Source organism: Frankliniella occidentalis, unplaced genomic scaffold, assembly GCF_000697945.3.
Source record: "Frankliniella occidentalis isolate FOCC.00 unplaced genomic scaffold, Focc_3.1 Scaffold32, whole genome shotgun sequence".
Lineage (NCBI taxonomy): Eukaryota > Metazoa > Arthropoda > Insecta > Thysanoptera > Thripidae > Frankliniella > Frankliniella occidentalis.
The window spans coordinates 1,712,095-1,727,260 of NW_026267162.1; the positions used below are offsets into that span (position 1 = coordinate 1,712,095).

At 41.1% G+C, this 15,166-nt stretch overlaps 4 protein-coding genes across 5 annotated transcripts in view; 2 read left to right on the plus strand and 2 right to left on the minus strand.

Moving 5' to 3' along the window:
• The window catches only part of LOC113206932 (uncharacterized), a 9,105-nt gene extending 4,938 nt beyond the window's left edge, over positions 1–4,167 (plus strand). The window contains exons 5-10 of the mRNA XM_052265894.1: positions 1,156–1,478; positions 1,982–2,074; positions 2,223–2,326; positions 2,606–2,756; positions 2,844–2,958; positions 3,161–4,167. Of these exons, the coding sequence (XP_052121854.1) occupies positions 1,156–1,478; positions 1,982–2,074; positions 2,223–2,326; positions 2,606–2,756; positions 2,844–2,958; positions 3,161–3,377 (1,003 nt within the window). The 3' untranslated portion in view covers positions 3,378–4,167. The remainder of the gene's footprint in view (positions 1–1,155; positions 1,479–1,981; positions 2,075–2,222; positions 2,327–2,605; positions 2,757–2,843; positions 2,959–3,160) is intronic.
• On the minus strand, positions 3,712–9,581 carry LOC113206545 (phosphatidylserine synthase). 2 transcript variants are annotated; one of them, XM_026422664.2, is made up of 9 exons: positions 9,297–9,581; positions 8,303–8,561; positions 8,076–8,234; positions 7,835–7,986; positions 7,274–7,309; positions 6,142–6,396; positions 5,832–6,054; positions 5,677–5,749; positions 3,712–5,602 (listed from the first exon to the last, which is right to left on the minus strand). In XM_026422664.2, the coding sequence occupies exons 1-9, from the start codon at positions 9,458–9,460 to the stop codon at positions 5,541–5,543; spliced, it is 1,383 nt and encodes a 460-aa protein (XP_026278449.1). In that variant the 5' UTR covers positions 9,461–9,581; the 3' UTR covers positions 3,712–5,540. The 2 variants fall into 2 exon arrangements, with proteins under 2 accessions (XP_026278449.1, XP_026278457.1); XM_026422672.2 differs by lacking the exon at positions 7,274–7,309 and having other exon boundaries at positions 9,297–9,578.
• Positions 9,582–9,641: 60 nt separating this feature from the next.
• LOC113206558 (protein pelota) lies at positions 9,642–12,114 on the plus strand. The gene is made up of 9 exons (XM_026422686.2): positions 9,642–9,854; positions 10,106–10,198; positions 10,315–10,465; positions 10,550–10,663; positions 10,753–10,893; positions 11,050–11,272; positions 11,357–11,549; positions 11,643–11,749; positions 11,842–12,114. Exons 1-9 carry the CDS (start codon positions 9,814–9,816, stop codon positions 11,925–11,927), a joined length of 1,149 nt encoding a protein of 382 aa, XP_026278471.1. The 5' UTR covers positions 9,642–9,813; the 3' UTR covers positions 11,928–12,114.
• LOC113206536 (pescadillo homolog) lies at positions 12,103–14,868 on the minus strand. The gene is made up of 8 exons (XM_026422651.2): positions 14,711–14,868; positions 14,213–14,446; positions 13,755–14,126; positions 13,399–13,677; positions 13,055–13,314; positions 12,813–12,985; positions 12,540–12,730; positions 12,103–12,456 (listed from the first exon to the last, which is right to left on the minus strand). Exons 1-8 carry the CDS (start codon positions 14,732–14,734, stop codon positions 12,184–12,186), a joined length of 1,806 nt encoding a protein of 601 aa, XP_026278436.1. The 5' UTR covers positions 14,735–14,868; the 3' UTR covers positions 12,103–12,183.
• Positions 14,869–15,166: the final 298 nt, after the last annotated feature.

Here is a 15,166-nt window from a genome sequence, read left to right on the forward strand (position 1 = left end):
GGCGGCTGGCGACTGGCGACTGGCGACGTACGGCGCCTCACGATCCCGCCTAGCAGGCCCAGCCCAATACGTATATGAGCTTTCTTCTGGTTCTCTTTAATATTTCTTTATCGAGAGTAAAAGCAATGACACCTTACATTACTCATGTATAGTTATATGTATGTTAAGTGTAAGTAAGTTTAAGTTTGTAAGGTATCATCTGCTAAAAAAAGTCAACAAAAAAATCAGAGGAAACCAGAAAATAATCAGGAAAAATCAATAACAAATCAAGAAAATGCAGAAAAAATTATGTGTGCTTGAATTTATAGTGAAGTACCCCTAGCGGTCAATTTTGTCGAGACCGTTCTGAAGGCCATCAATTATTATTGGGATGCGTCTGCGCGCCGCCGCCGCGCACCGGCCCTGGATCAGGCAAGGAACTGGATCAGAGGCCAATTGAACGTAATGCCGACATCCCGCCCGCCGTACCGCCGTGCGGCGCGCTGCTGCTGCCACCGCCACCGTGGCGGCGTGGCCCTGGCCCTGTCGGTCCCGCCCTGGCCCTGCCCGAGGCCTAGTGAGCCAGTGAGCCCCCGGGCCGGGCCGGCCCTGCATATGCCGCGCCCGTGGGCCCGTGGGGCTTGTGCCTGTGCCGCCTGTACTCCAGAGGACCCCCCCCCTCCTCCCCGCCCACGCTCCGCACGGGCGGCAGGCTGGCTGCAAGTGGGCTAGCCGGCCCCTGCTCCCTGCCCCTTTTGCAATCATAAACAGTGCGCATGTCCCCTAGTTTTATCAGCAACGCTCGACGTCATTGTGTTCGAATAAAAGTGAACGGAAGCGGCCAGCGCTTCCCAGGTCCTTCCCCCCGCTTTTCCTTTCCCCATTGATGTTCCGCGGTCCTTCTCGTCACAACGACCCCCCACCTACTCCCCACATTTCACATCTACGTACCTCGCGCAAATCATGACTTCTTGGACGACGTTTACCATTCAAGTGAAAGGTGAGATGTCAGAATTCCGTCTAGAAATTGATCAATTTTGGGAGAGAGGGAATACCTGACTGACACCTGACACCCGAAATGAGAAACGTATTTGACCTTTGCCATGACGGTGTGTCGTCGTTGAACCCATATTTACGATCCTCATGAAACGCCTTAAGTGATCCGCGTAGTTGAAGCGGCGTTTTTGAAATCAAACGTCATGTTGTTCATCGTGGTGCACTAACTCGCCCCCGCGGCCCCTTTTGGGCGTCCTTGGGGGCAGTGCGGTGCGGCCCTGAGCACGGATGTTGTTGTTGGTGTCTCTACATGGCGCAGAAACAGGACCTGGCCGCCGGCGGGCGGGCGACCGGGGCGGGGGGCAACCACGCCGTGGTGCAGAAGGCCGGGGCGCAGCGCTTCCTCGTCGAGCACCCCCGGCACAGCCTGCGCCTGGGCCGCCACAAGAGGCTGCCCGTCATGGGCGGCGTCACCAAGCACGAGGGCTCCTTCTTCTTCGGCAGTGAGTATACGAGTACCACCCAGTATGAGAAATGACAAGTCGAATCGACGTCGAAAAACGACGTCGAAACGATGGAAAACTTGTCGAATCGACGTCGAAACGACGCTTCGATATGCATTTCTCACTGGGCAGCCAACACGAAAACGACGAAAAAATTAATTCTGCTTCCGCCCTTTTCTTCCCTTTTGTAAAACACGACTCTTTTGTTATTATGTTGTTGAAAATTTTATTTGCTTTAACATATTGCTTGCTGGCATATTCTCTGCCTTCGAAAAATAACGGTGTATAAACAGTACGGTTTCGGTTTCCTTTCCTTATTGCCTTGGCTCGAGAGCGGTCCACGCGCGCTTTTGCTGACCGGCGCACGTTATCGGATTCAGAAGCAACTCTATTTGTTAATCCGTTGCCGAGATAGTGCGAGTGCACTGTACACGTATGTGTGGACGTTCGAGTTTGAACGATGGAAACGTAAACGCCGTTCCCAATCTTTTTTGCCCCCACAGATATTTACGACATTTTCCTGGATGGTGAAGGCAGGATGGAGGACGCCGACTACCTCAGGCACAACCTCACGAAGGTCACGCTAGAATTTAGCGGTAAGGTCCTTTCCGCGCACGAGTCACTCTTACCCTCTCACTAAAGCCGAAGTTATGGCAAACAGAAAAACAAAATCAAATGGTGAAGGATGACAAAGCGAGACAAGGGGACAGCGTGCCCTGTTTTATGGAACACTTGTTATTTCAGGTATCGACGACGACACGGGTGCGCTCAGCGACGTGTTCCGGGAGAAGTATTTCAAGGAGAGCGACTTGGGGAACTTCACCCTCATGACCCCCGGACTGATCGACGTAAGTTATCTCAGAGCGTTACAGCTCCGTAATGTGTGATGTAGCTCATTTACCATGCCGTATATCCCCCCCCCCCTCCGACGTTCCCCCTTTCTTCGCGGAAGGAGAGCGGCGCCGCCGCATGCTTCTTCAAGGCAGTTCTGAAGCAGAGCGCCTGCCGCGTAGCCTGACCCGCAACGCACGGCTGTCGTCGCGTTGCCTACCGGCCGGGCGGCGTCCCGCGCCGAGCCCAGCCGGACCCGTATCACAGCTTTCTTTTCGCTCTCCTTGTCCTTGCAGATATGCGGCGTGGCTCTCCTCAAGGCGTGCACTTTCCGGATGGTACAAGAGAACTCCCGGCTGGCGCCCAGCTATCTGTACAGCTTCAACTTCAAAGGGAGGCACACCAAGTTCGGCTACGGCTACTCGTTTCTGTACCCGTTCTCTGGTGGCAAGTTTCTCTCTCTCGGGGCAACAAACTTTCTACCCCAGAAGACTAGAGGCGTACCGTGCTGAGGTCATTTGTCTTTCCCTGCAGGAGTCGCGCACTCGGACGACCTCATCTACCTGTTCCCGGATGGAGATCTCAACGAGGAGGAAGATGCTACCGCGCGTACCATGGTGGACCTCTGGACCAACTTTGCGACTTTTGGGTAAGCGGGGCCGGCGCCAATCAACCCTCAGTGCAAACTGGGATATCAAAGGCCACGACGCTTGTCGGAATCCCAGTGAGAAATGGCGGAAATAGCAGCTGTACCCACATCGAAACGTGATCGAATCGACGTCGAAACGATATCGTTTTAATTTCTCACTTGGGAACCCGACCGCTGAGGTACCGTTTGTATCCACCACCAGGGCCCCCGCACCAGCGTACCGCGTGCCCGAGTGGCCGGCCGTGAGCACGGAGCACGGCCCCTACCTGCGCATCGGCCGCGAGCCCCAGGTCCGCGACAACTTCCTGGACGAGTACCACATCGCCGTCCAGGAGGGCCTCGACGCCGCGCCCCACGTCTCCGGCACGTTCGCCACCTGCGTCATCGCCGCTCTTTTCACTCTCGCGGCGTCGCTTTGATGGTCCACTTGGCCACTCGAGTGAAATAGTCTTGTGATTGATTCCTGTGCTATAGGCGTGGGTGCACTGGACACAGACGGTTGCTGTCAGTGAACATTTTTCATTTGGTTCAAAACACTTTGAGATCGTCCAGAAAAGCTGTGGCAAGATGTTGCCTGCCTATCAGGCGCTACGAGAGCCTCCAGAGGATTAACTGGGCAATTTAGTAACTGCGAATAACGGCCACAATTCCTAGATGATCTCTTTGTTTCTTTAATTCGCCCTTAACTGAGAGCAGGTCTACCAGCTAACAATAAGTTCTCAAGGGATAAATTAGTGTTCCACATGGGACATCTTTCATTTCCACTGCTCATAGTCTTTTATTTTACACCTTTAAATTATAATGCAGATGGCACATAAAAGTGGTATTAACTTAACAGAACATTTTTCAGAAGCCAATGTAAACTATACGAATATCTAGATGAAAATTAATTAAAGGTGTACTTATTAATGAGTAACACACAGATGAGGACGGGAATATTAACAAGATGCTGTGAGCAATGAGGGATGGGTAGGTTACAAACTAGGACTAACTACTGAGCGACAAAATGGAACAATTCCTACACATAGACTTAATTAAAATTGCCACAGACTAGTTTATATTATTCCATCAAGGCATACTCAACAAATATTTCACCTTTTCCGTTACATATTGTAGGCATCAGACACCTATATCTCTTAAAACTGTAAGAGAGTCTCAAATATGGCATCTAGATAAGAACTGTCAAAATAAACAAACAAGAAAACTGGAGGTAAATTCTTTTCAGTAATAAAGATAGATATGTCCATCTGACTTAAGACCAGCATATTAATATATAAAAGGGTTTCACATATGAAAGTTGATTCAAAACAATAATTGTAAACATTGATTATGTTCAAAGCAACTACCTTCAACCCATACCTAGAGGGACGGGTGTGGAAGGTTCTCATTCAAGACCCTGAATTAAATGCTAGACAGATAGGTAAAAACAATTTCCTTAAAACATCGATTCTGGTCAGGCACTTTAGATAGATATTGTTTTTATACCTCATTTTGCACTGAGCAGCAGTGATAAAACATCTTAAAATTCAACCTAAGAGTAGGGACACTAAAAGAAATGTAGCATAAGGTGACTTAATGAAGTTGACATTGCCATTTGGTCCATAGATGTGGCACAAAGTGATTGGCAAACTTGACTCACACAGGTACATTTACATAAAAACTGGCCTACTATTATTCAAATACTGCAAAAGTTGTGGCAAAAGAATTACCAACTACCAAGAAAATATTACACTCACAGTATTTCTGATAATATTTTGAATCTACAATTGATTTTAAATCGGCACTATGTAACACAACCATACTTTTCACATGACTTGAACTGGGGGTACTCAACATGAGCAGTTTAAAAAAGGACATAAGTACTCTTTGGCTCCTGAGTAAAATAACTTGTTGTTACATATCCTGTTAACATAACACAGCCATTCCATTTTGGCATCACTAGACAATGCACAAAGAATAGATAGTATTTTGGATACAGTCATTCATCACCATAAATAATATCCAATTCTGACTACTACAACACACATCTAAAAAACTAACATTAGCATTTAAAACAAAACAAAAGAAATTAATCTCTTCTAAAATCATACTATGGAAAGGGAATCGTGCCTCATATCCTACAATTTCGATTACAACATAAAATAGTAGTAATTTAGTGGCACCCAAATAGATTTGTTGTCATCAAGAAAAAATGAAATCTACCCTGCAGCTCTTTATCGTAAAATATGATTCAATAGAAAGAGTTTCTTTGCATTGTGCATCTTAACATCTACAGTTTTAATTTACATACATTATATGTATGTGACGAAGTAGAATCAATTTCAGACAAGGAAAAAAAGACACTTTACTACCACACACAAACCTATCAAATAATCATATTTAGATACTTCCAGGTTTATAGTTTGAAATTAATGGCCATTTATGACACCCTTTGGCATCTAAAATATTTTCAATGAGCAGAAACACACATGAACACTGAAGCAGGAAAACTCCCTAAAATCTAACGACAAGCAAAGCTCCAAGTAGAGAGCAGTGGAGATGCTTTAATGTTGAGATCTCAAATACAAGTCTTAGGCCTCTTTTCAGTCTGATCTCTCATGCTCTTGCTGGCTGCGGAATGTAACATGCCTTTTACGGACATTGCCTGGAAAACAAATGGAATTAACTCTCTGAGTAAATCAATAAAACATCATTTACAAACGGAACATGTAATAATACCTGTTTCATCATAAGAGTCAGAATCTTGGGACTTGACTGGAGATGAATCTCTAGATACATCAGCTTCACCCTTCTAGGAAAAACAAAAGGTGCAAATCTTAGATTATTTCAAAAATTTCACAAGAACTTGAAGAAAAAAGAATTTTGAAACTTACCGGGAAGTACTTGTGATACTGAGCTATTCCCCAGAGGAAAAGAATAGACACTACTGCTTGTAATAAAAGCCAGAACAAAATATTACTGAGTTGGGTGTTTTGAAATAGACGCCTTCCATTCTTAATGCACAGCAAACTCTCTGAAACCATTATGGCTCCATACACCCAACATTGAGTGCCAACTCTGAGACACCGAGGGTCAGTAACGTAAGTATAATATTGTCTGTGGAACGATAATCAAATTTAAATGTAAAAAAAAAAAGGAAATAAAGTGCTTTTATCAACAAAGTTTATGTTAAAACCTTCGTACCTGACTGAAGGTGCAACCACGATGCCAACTAAGAACAGGCGTCCCACAACAATGGGATGAGAGGGAGGCATTTCAAAAATGTGTTTCAAAAAGAATGTATTAAGTTCTGAGACCTGCCAGAAGATAACCAGTTGGCATATTGCAACAAATCGCATGTAAGTGCAGTTTGGATCCAGCCATCGCACAGGAGTCCAGCTACTAGGTGTAAACTGAAGAACAGCCCGTTTTATCTTTCCGGTGGCCGTGTGGATGTCCCTGAAAAATAACTGTGCTATTGAAATACATCATAACATGAAATAATGTGGGGACTTAAGTGATTCCATGAAAACCAAAACTATATATGAGAAAACTGTACCAATGATACAAATAATATGGTATGATAGGTTCAATAATCAACAAAATTTGAAATCGGGAATTGAAAAAGGAAGCAAGAATAGACAGCATAACTTACAATCTTCACTTGATTATTTTTGAAAAGAAAAGAAGGTGAATCCAAAACAGTAAAAAAATGTGATTTGATACACTGCTAAAGCAAGTGTTTCTAAAGCAAGAGATAAAAACTACCAGTCAGACAGGGGAAGATACACAAAATGAAAAAGTAACATTGTTGCTACTCCAACGAAGTGCCACAGATTTCCTAGGCATATAAGCACACTGATGGCAAAAAAGAATCCAAGCAGCCACAATAGATAAAAATTGCCAAACAAATGATAACACAAGACAGTACCATTCACTAGAAATGTTTTGTTAGCGGGCAAGAGAGAAAGCCTACTTTTAGCAACAGGAGTTGTGACTTCTTACAATGCTATTAAAAGTCAAAATGTATCAAAAATTTGATTGAAACATAAACCAACGAAATTTGTTAAATAATTTCAAAGCTAAGCTGGGACAGACAGTAAGGTATTTCGGGAAAGGGTCAAACTTTTTAAAATTTTGACCATTGTCTGTGTCTTGTGCACAGGTAATTTCAAGCATGTGCCTCCACACTATTGGTTTGACTACCCAACCTAGTCACTGCAAAGACACTCTTTGAATGAAAACTACATTAAAATGGCCCCACAACATGATGTCTTGTATACTTTGTGAACACAAAACAGTTAGTGAAAAGAGACAACACAGATACTGTATTTACCAGTATATTAGATGTCTCTCAATACATTCTGGGAACCTATTTCAACAAAGAAAGGTGAATCAACGAGGGAACTAAAGAAAATTTGCTTCATGTATGGTAAAATTTAACATGGCAACTATTTAACTGAAACCCTACACTAAATTATACTACACCAAAAGATTATGAAGAGTTTAATACTTTGAATTTGCAGACAGAGGAGAAACTGCAGGAAGCAAGGGGCCTGAGACCACCTAATCTAGCTACTTTAGACACAGACTCTGGTACTATTTGTTGTACTCATTGCAAACTAAATGAAAAAAAAAATCAACTTTCTATTCTAAGAGATTTGTGGCCTAAAAAGGGCATTCCAAGAAAATGCTAAGAGACAAAAGGAAAAGTATATTTTGGTTTAGGCCCGATAAGCAGCTAATTCCCACATAAGCTGATAAAGGGCCCTTAACCATAACATACAGGTTGATTTTAGATATATAAACAAGTGCAGTTATAAGAGATTTCTAATCAAGGAAAGAAGAAAGGAGCACTAAATTCTAATAACTAATAAGAAAACTGAACACTGCTCACCTGATACTGGCCCACTTGTAATCTCTCATTTCCAGGCGTTTGCATATCCATAAACCAACACAAATACCAAGTCCATTACACACAAGTACGTCGAGAATCCAAGCATCCCACCAACACTCAATGAAGTTTGGAAGTAAATGGGCAAAAATCATCTGTAAAAGAAATGCCACAAAATCATCACAAAAATAGGTTAAGAAACAACCCATTACCACACAATACTACTGAGATGTAGTATACAAACCTCTGTTAGCTCCCACATGATACTCATAGCCCACAATATACCAAGATGACGGACTAACACTGCTTTGAAAACCCATCCAAAAAAGTGGCCAGCAGCAAACACATCAACTGTGCTCCATATTCTTTGGAATGTATAATCAGAGCAGTTCACACCATACTCCTAAGAATGAAAATTATGATAAGACACAGTAATTACACAGTGTAGCATATTTGTTAAACTGAACAAACCTTCTCACTATCAATATGAAAATCTCTCAGTTCAGGATCCAACCAGAAGAATATGTTTCTGACTGTGTTGTAGTTTTGGAAAAGCAGGAAGAGTAAACTAAGGCAGTAAAGAACACTCAAACCAAATACTATTCGCCAGACTGCAGGATGAGGTCGAGTAAATGGCCCATTGGGGAAGGCTAACACAGATATGATGAGGAAGAAGAATATCACACACATGAAGCCAGCCCAGTAGTTGTGTTCAATGTTTTCATCTGATCTGCAAAAATAAAACAAAAATAAAAAAAATTAGAAAAATTTATTTGAAAATTCAATTGCTCAATATACACCTACTACTCTGACAACAGAGAAAGAGGTAGTCAGAACTTGAACCAGTACTGAAATGAACTAAACTTGCAGCAAATACACATTAAAAATTTCAAGTATGTCTAAAAATCATATATGTCAGCAAATTTTGACAAAAATGTACTGAATTTCAATACTGGGTCCATTCCTAATTTTCCCGTTTTTGGACACTAAGTGCGAAGTATTGAAAGGGTGAATTCCAAGACGTATGATGCAACAATGGGTGTAAAGCTGCTCAAATGCACATTGATCGGCATACACAGACATCCTTGCTACTAACAGAAAACATTGTCCAAAGAGAGAAAAGGTAGAAACGAATGTCACACTGGAGTGGAGGAATTTCTTATAAATTAATCATGCAACAATTATTTGCAGTATATCAAGACTAACATTTTCCTGTCTGGACATTTAATGATGGTATCTAAATTACATGATGAAGGGAAACAAGAAAAATGTCTGCACAGTAACAGGGAACATATTCTATACAATTAAATGATGATCTCCAATAAGATCAAAGAAATTACTTCCTAACCTTAACATACCACAATGACAAGTGTAAGCCAAGCAAAACCGACACTGATGAGACCTAGCGACAGTGGAGAATTCATCTCCAATTTTGATATAATGGAATGGTGTGAAACTGACATACCTTGTAAATGATATTGAAATCACAACGGCTATGGAGGTGAAGAGAAGAGCAATGGTGTGGGGCTTGTAGAAAAACTCCAAGGAAATATCATCGACGGGGCGTTCGTTCATAGAATTGAAGATGTCATCTTCTGGACGTTTACTTATCGTATTCCGCGGTTCCATTTTGCTTGTAAACTCTCGCTGTCACATAAGAATACCAAATTCTTCACCACCTTCTACGACGTCCTATCGTGGGCGAAGGCTCGGTCGCATCATCGGGTTCGCGTCCTCGTGGGTTATTAATTGGAGTGCGAATAGGGGAGTGTCAGCTATAGACCGCGTAGGCTTCTGCTACGCTGCGAGTAACCTACGTGATGTGTGTGTGGCCCAAAACCACGGCGCGGCTGCGGTGCTTGGTCCATCTGCACGAGCATCTGCCAGCGTTGTGTCCGCAGAAGTCCAATTCTGTGCAGCGGCTGCCACAAAATGCTTTTCGGTGACCTTTTCCAAAATCTAAAAAATTTAAAGAAATTCAAATGAAACTCCTACACAAAAATGTGGATAAGGATGGTGGGGGGTGAGTAACATAACCTCTAATGTATACTGTCAGGTGTAAAATTATTAACTGAGCCAGTAGTACTGGTATTTTGTCTTTTATCAATGTTTGTTATTATTTTTATTTATTTGTTTTGGAAAATTGGTTCGCCTCTCTTATTTAATATCTACGAATCAGCACACAACTTGTTACCTTCTGTAGTTTGGTGGTTTTATTTCCATGTTATTGTGGATACTGTTTCTTACTTGTACCTCATAATTAAATTGTTTCAGGACTGTTACACTTGTCCCTGAGGAGCCTGAGGATATGTGGCATGCCTACAACCTCATCAGTGAGGGGGACTCTGTCCGGGCATCCACTATTCGGTACGCATTCTTCACACATTATTTTGCCATAACATTAGTGCAATTATTTTCCCCTGCAGTAATTTTTTATTTTTATGTGCTTGAATTTTTTATTAAGTGTGAATTTTGCTTTACAGCAAGGTTCAAAATGAGTCTGCAACAGGATCGTCAACAAGTAATCGTGTACGCACCACTTTAACAATCCAAGTGGAGACAATTGAGTATGATGTACAGGGTTGCATGCTGCGGTTAAAAGGAAGGAATGTGGAAGAAAACCAGTATGTCAAGGTAGTGGGCTCTTATCTCAATAATTCAGTTGCTTCAATAGATAGAATATTTCATTCTTCACTAATAAAATTTCTCCATTTGTAGATGGGTGCATACCACACTCTGGACTTAGAACAAAATAGAAAATTTATTCTGGGAAAACCAGAATGGGACTCAGTTGCCATGGAGCGTGTAGATATGGCATGTGATCCTACCAAGGTAAAGAGCCAATAATATTTTATAAATGTGTCCTCTGCCAAATTTAGCATTTTGATATTTTCTAAAATTATTTTCAAAATCATTTCTAGAACACTGATCTGGCAGCTGTCATCATGCAAGAAGGTCTTGCACACATTTGCCTGATTATGGCCTCTATGACATTAGTAAGGGCTAAAATAGAGCAAGTCATACCAAGAAAAAGGAAAGGGAATGTACAGCAGCATGAAAAGGTAGAGAATGAAAGCACAATATATATCTATATGTAGACAATCAATCACAATCAGACGTTTTTTTATTTTTTCAAGGGCTTCTAACATATTGGATTGTATTAGTAGACTGTAAGCCAGTCCTTGACACTGACCACTGACCATACACATTTGTTTCAGGGCTTAGCCAAGTTTTTTGAAAGTGTTGTTCAAGGCATTTTAAGGCACGTTGATTTTAATGTTGTGAAATGTGTTATAATTGCAAGCCCTGGATTTGTCAGAGATGCCTTTTTTGAGTACATGATGCAGCAAGCTGTGAAGACAGATAACAAACTTCTCTTGGACAATAAAGGCAAATTCCTATTAATTCATTCCTCAAGTGGGTTCAAACACTCCCTGAAAGGTATGCAGACAGATCAGTATATCATTTTGCTATCCCATCGATATCTTGTTGTTTTCTTTTCATGAATGGCTTTTCTTACTACAGAGGTCCTTGCTGATCCCAGTGTTGTCGCTAAAGTATCAGATACCAAGGCCATGGGTGAAGTAAGGGCTCTTGAGCAGTTTTATACAATGCTGCAGGTCGAACCTGCCAAAGCCTTTTATGGCTTCAAACATATCCAAAGAGCCAATGAGGCACAGGCCATTGAGACACTTTTGATATCTGACAATCTCTTTAGGTAAGGCAACTTCTGTAGTACCTTGTTCATTTTTAGTAGACTACCCCTGTCTCTAAAATTCTGTATCAGTTATCATTACATTTTCTCTTACAGATGCCAAGATGTTAAGGAAAGAAAGCAGTATGTGGCTCTTGTAGATAGTGTTAGGGACAGTAGTGGTGATGTAAAGATATTTTCCAGTCTGCATGTAACAGGTGAACGTAAGTTTCTGCCAATCTAGATTGTATTTTACTACTGTAATAATGTTAAATATTAGATATTGTTTCAATGTTTGACTTCCTTTTTCTTCTAGAACTCGCTCAATTGACTGGTATTGCTGCATTGCTAAGATTCCCTATGCCTGAGTTAGAAGACGATGAAAGTGATGCAGACGAATGACTACATATTAAATACATGACATCAAGATCATTTGTGGAAATACTATCAGGAGAAATCTCACTGTACAGCCCTTGTCCGAAGTGATTGTTATTTATCTGGGTCCAACAATTATTTATTGTTAAACTGTCAATGAAATTGGTTAGATAATAACTGTAAAGAATTATAATAAAAAAAATTCTGACAACAATTTGTTTTAATATAAATTTGTCAAGCTTTCCAGTATTTACAAAATCAATGGTGGTAATGACCTGCTTCATCAGGCTTCCATAGCAGCCGCTGCTTTTTTCTTTTCCTTCCTGGCTGCTTTTTTTGCTGCTCCTTCTTCCTCTTCCACACGCCTCCTCTTCTTACGTAAGAGCCAAGCTTCCTTCTTCCGCTTTGTCCTTCCTTCCATCATACTCTTGTAGAGCTTTCTGTGCTTGTTTTTGATCATCTTTTCTCTTAATTTATACTCTGAATATGCTTCTCGTCGTTCAAGGGAAGGATCTTCTTTCTCAAGCTTCCCTCTTGTCACAGCCATTTTCTTTTTCTGCAATTGAAATAATATTAATTATCGAAATTCTTTGTATTTCTGGATGGACATTTCTGAATGCTATGCCAGCACAGACTTACCTTTTCTAATCTCTCCTTTTCCTCCTTGTCAATGTTTTCATCCTCTTCATCTCCTTCACCATCACCACTTGACTCTTCTCCAGAGTGTTCCTCTTCATCTTCCTCTTCCTTATCTTCCTCAGCATTTTCGGCATCACTCTCTTCATCACTTCCATCACTTGTTTCCTGAGCCTTTTTGAGTTGCGCGGGTACTGTTAAGAAACATACAGTTAGAAACCAACAGTAGCAAAAGCAAAAATTGTTTCAATTAAAACTATGTTTGTTCTTTCATACCTTCTAGTCCAAGTAACTCTAGTTCTTCCGGAGGTTTGTACCGTTGGTCACGGGTTTCATCTAGGAATGGAGACAGGTGGGGTGGTAAGATTGCACCCATCAAGTAACGCTCAATAGGTAACACTTCTGCAGCATTTACTGAGTCAAATATCCACTGGGGTTGAACATAATACCTAAAGAGGAAAACAATTATTTAACTGCACAACAGTAGCAATTACAAAAGATTAGAAACAAGGCCTCACCTTGAAATGTATTGTTTTTCCATGCTGGGTCTGTCAACTATCTGATGAGTGATTGATTCATCATCTTCATCAAAAGTTGAACCAACAAAGAGGGTTTTGTCCCAAGATACCTCACCTCCCAAAGCACGGACACAGAAGACAATAGGTTCTCTGGGAACTTCACGGTTAACAAATATTTTAAGGCCTTTGAAAAGTGTTTTAACTTTTCTTGATCTCTCAATATCTTTGCGCATTTTTTCCATTTGCTCAGGATTGTCAGACTGCAAAAAACAAAGAAAATTATAGGGATGTGAGGCAAACCACTTTCATTGTCAAACTCATTTTGAAGCCAAATTTCACATTACCAAAGCAAACTGATCAAGTTGCTGTTCTTCTTCTTCTATAGGATCATTTCCTCCACTGCGAGCTAATTCTACATTAAGTGAGGCAATACGCTCTGAGACATAAGCATTTTCATCAACAAGAGTTTTCTCTATGTCATCACCAGTTGATTGAGTGAGTTTAGGAGGATAATATAAATTAAGTTGATTATAAAGACGGAAATTAACAAAGCCTAACATAACACAATAGAATTCTACAAAATGGGACATGACTTTGAAGTCAACTTCTGATTTGTTTTGAGGCTGCAACACAAAGATAATAATGTAGTGACACTGGAACAAGTATATTTTTTAAATGAGAAGACATTATTGGCACTTACCTGGAAAGAGAAATGATGAGGGACAATCCAGGTAATTGTTTCACCTCTCAACTCTGCTTGGAAATAATAGCCTTTGATAGACACAAACACTTTACGTAAAGCTTTGGCAGCAATAACAACATGAAGAAATTCCATTGTTAATCTCTGACACAGTTCACTGTGGTCACGAGGTACAGCTTTCAAAGAAGGAAAAGTGGAGAAGAGGAAAAGGAGTGTCAGGCAGTCATCAAGATCACGGAGTGCATCGTTGAAAGATGGGTACCGTTCTTTCACAATGTGATCCAAAGGAAGTGTCGGATGCCTTTTCAGGAAACGTCTCAGTTGGTCCTGATTGTTCATTGCTCTTGCACGTCCAACCTTTTTGAAGTGTGACTGAAAAATTCAAAACAGCTTTTAGAAAAGAAGATGTACGATGGAGGTAATGTAAAAAACAATACTTATAAGGACACAATACAAACCTTGAACTCTCGCATCTTCCATAATATGGGGTCTGCAGCAAGGAAAAGAATGTCCTTTTTCGAGTACAACGTCTGAATACCAGTTGCTCCTTTCTGGGCAACCTTCCTTTTCCTTGGTTCCCTTGGATATACGCCCTTCAAGATGCATAGTTTTCTGAAATCTTTCAGTGTGAGCTGCAATTTCTTTAATGCAGCCCTCCTTGACATGTAGGCTGAACCCTCTCCTGACTCGTACTGGAAAGAGCAACATTGCAGGAATTAGTAATTACAGCATTAAATTAGAAGATCCAGCAAGGGTGGAGACGAATAAGAAGCAAGAGTGTTCTGTGTCTAAAAGAGGTATGTGTAATGGCAAGACATCACACGTTGAGAGAGGTTAGAACTCCCTTAACAACGCAAATAAGGGAGTCCCGTCTATCGCAGCATACAATGACTATGTGGGACGGATAAGTAACAAAACAATCTACAATATAAAACAACACATATTGTCAAAATTACCTTCTTCTTCCTTTTCGCGACCATTTTTCCCGGAGTTCTGTGTGCACGTGTGTATCAAATGATTATTTACGAACGAAAGACAGGCATGCGAGTTTATTGCTTATTCGCAGCTCCGTTGTCAATATCAATATGAATCTCAAGTTAGCAATGACAAATGAGTTGGGAAGCGAATCGTTTTAAGAGCAAAATTTTTGAAGCTAGGACGAATCGAAAAAAATTGATTATTAATATTAATACAATAATGACGAAAACTTATCCTTTTTATGACTACTTTTGGGGGATTACATTGCTGTTTTGTTGGCAGTTCTGGTTTTGAGAACCTGCGCTCTGCCGGGACTTTGGTGAACTACTTCTAGAGATTTGTCGTGTATTCACACTACAAGATAACCTGTAAATAGTCATCTGTAAACAGTCATGATCGTATGTGTATATAACCTGTCCTTATGTTCAATAAAC

Coding starts and splice junctions, on each gene's coding strand:
- LOC113206545 (XM_026422664.2), bottom strand. CDS start 9,460: ATGGAACCGCGGAATACGATAAGTAAACGTCCAGAAGATGACATCTTC. Junction 8,235..8,302: donor TTCATATTGATAGTGAGAAG/GTTTGTTCAGTT, acceptor TTTCATTCTTAG/GAGTATGGTGTGAACTGCTC. Junction 6,055..6,141: donor GTGGTTGCACCTTCAGTCAG/GTACGAAGGTTT, acceptor ATCGTTCCACAG/ACAATATTATACTTACGTTA.
- LOC113206558 (XM_026422686.2), top strand. CDS start 9,814: ATGAAACTCCTACACAAAAATGTGGATAAGGATGGTGGGGG. Junction 10,894..11,049: donor ATGTACAGCAGCATGAAAAG/GTAGAGAATGAA, acceptor CATTTGTTTCAG/GGCTTAGCCAAGTTTTTTGA. Junction 11,550..11,642: donor ATATCTGACAATCTCTTTAG/GTAAGGCAACTT, acceptor TTTCTCTTACAG/ATGCCAAGATGTTAAGGAAA.
- LOC113206536 (XM_026422651.2), bottom strand. CDS start 14,734: ATGGTCGCGAAAAGGAAGAAGAAG. Junction 12,731..12,812: donor AGAGTTACTTGGACTAGAAG/GTATGAAAGAAC, acceptor GTTTCTTAACAG/TACCCGCGCAACTCAAAAAG. Junction 12,457..12,539: donor AAAAGGAGAGATTAGAAAAG/GTAAGTCTGTGC, acceptor TTTCAATTGCAG/AAAAAGAAAATGGCTGTGAC.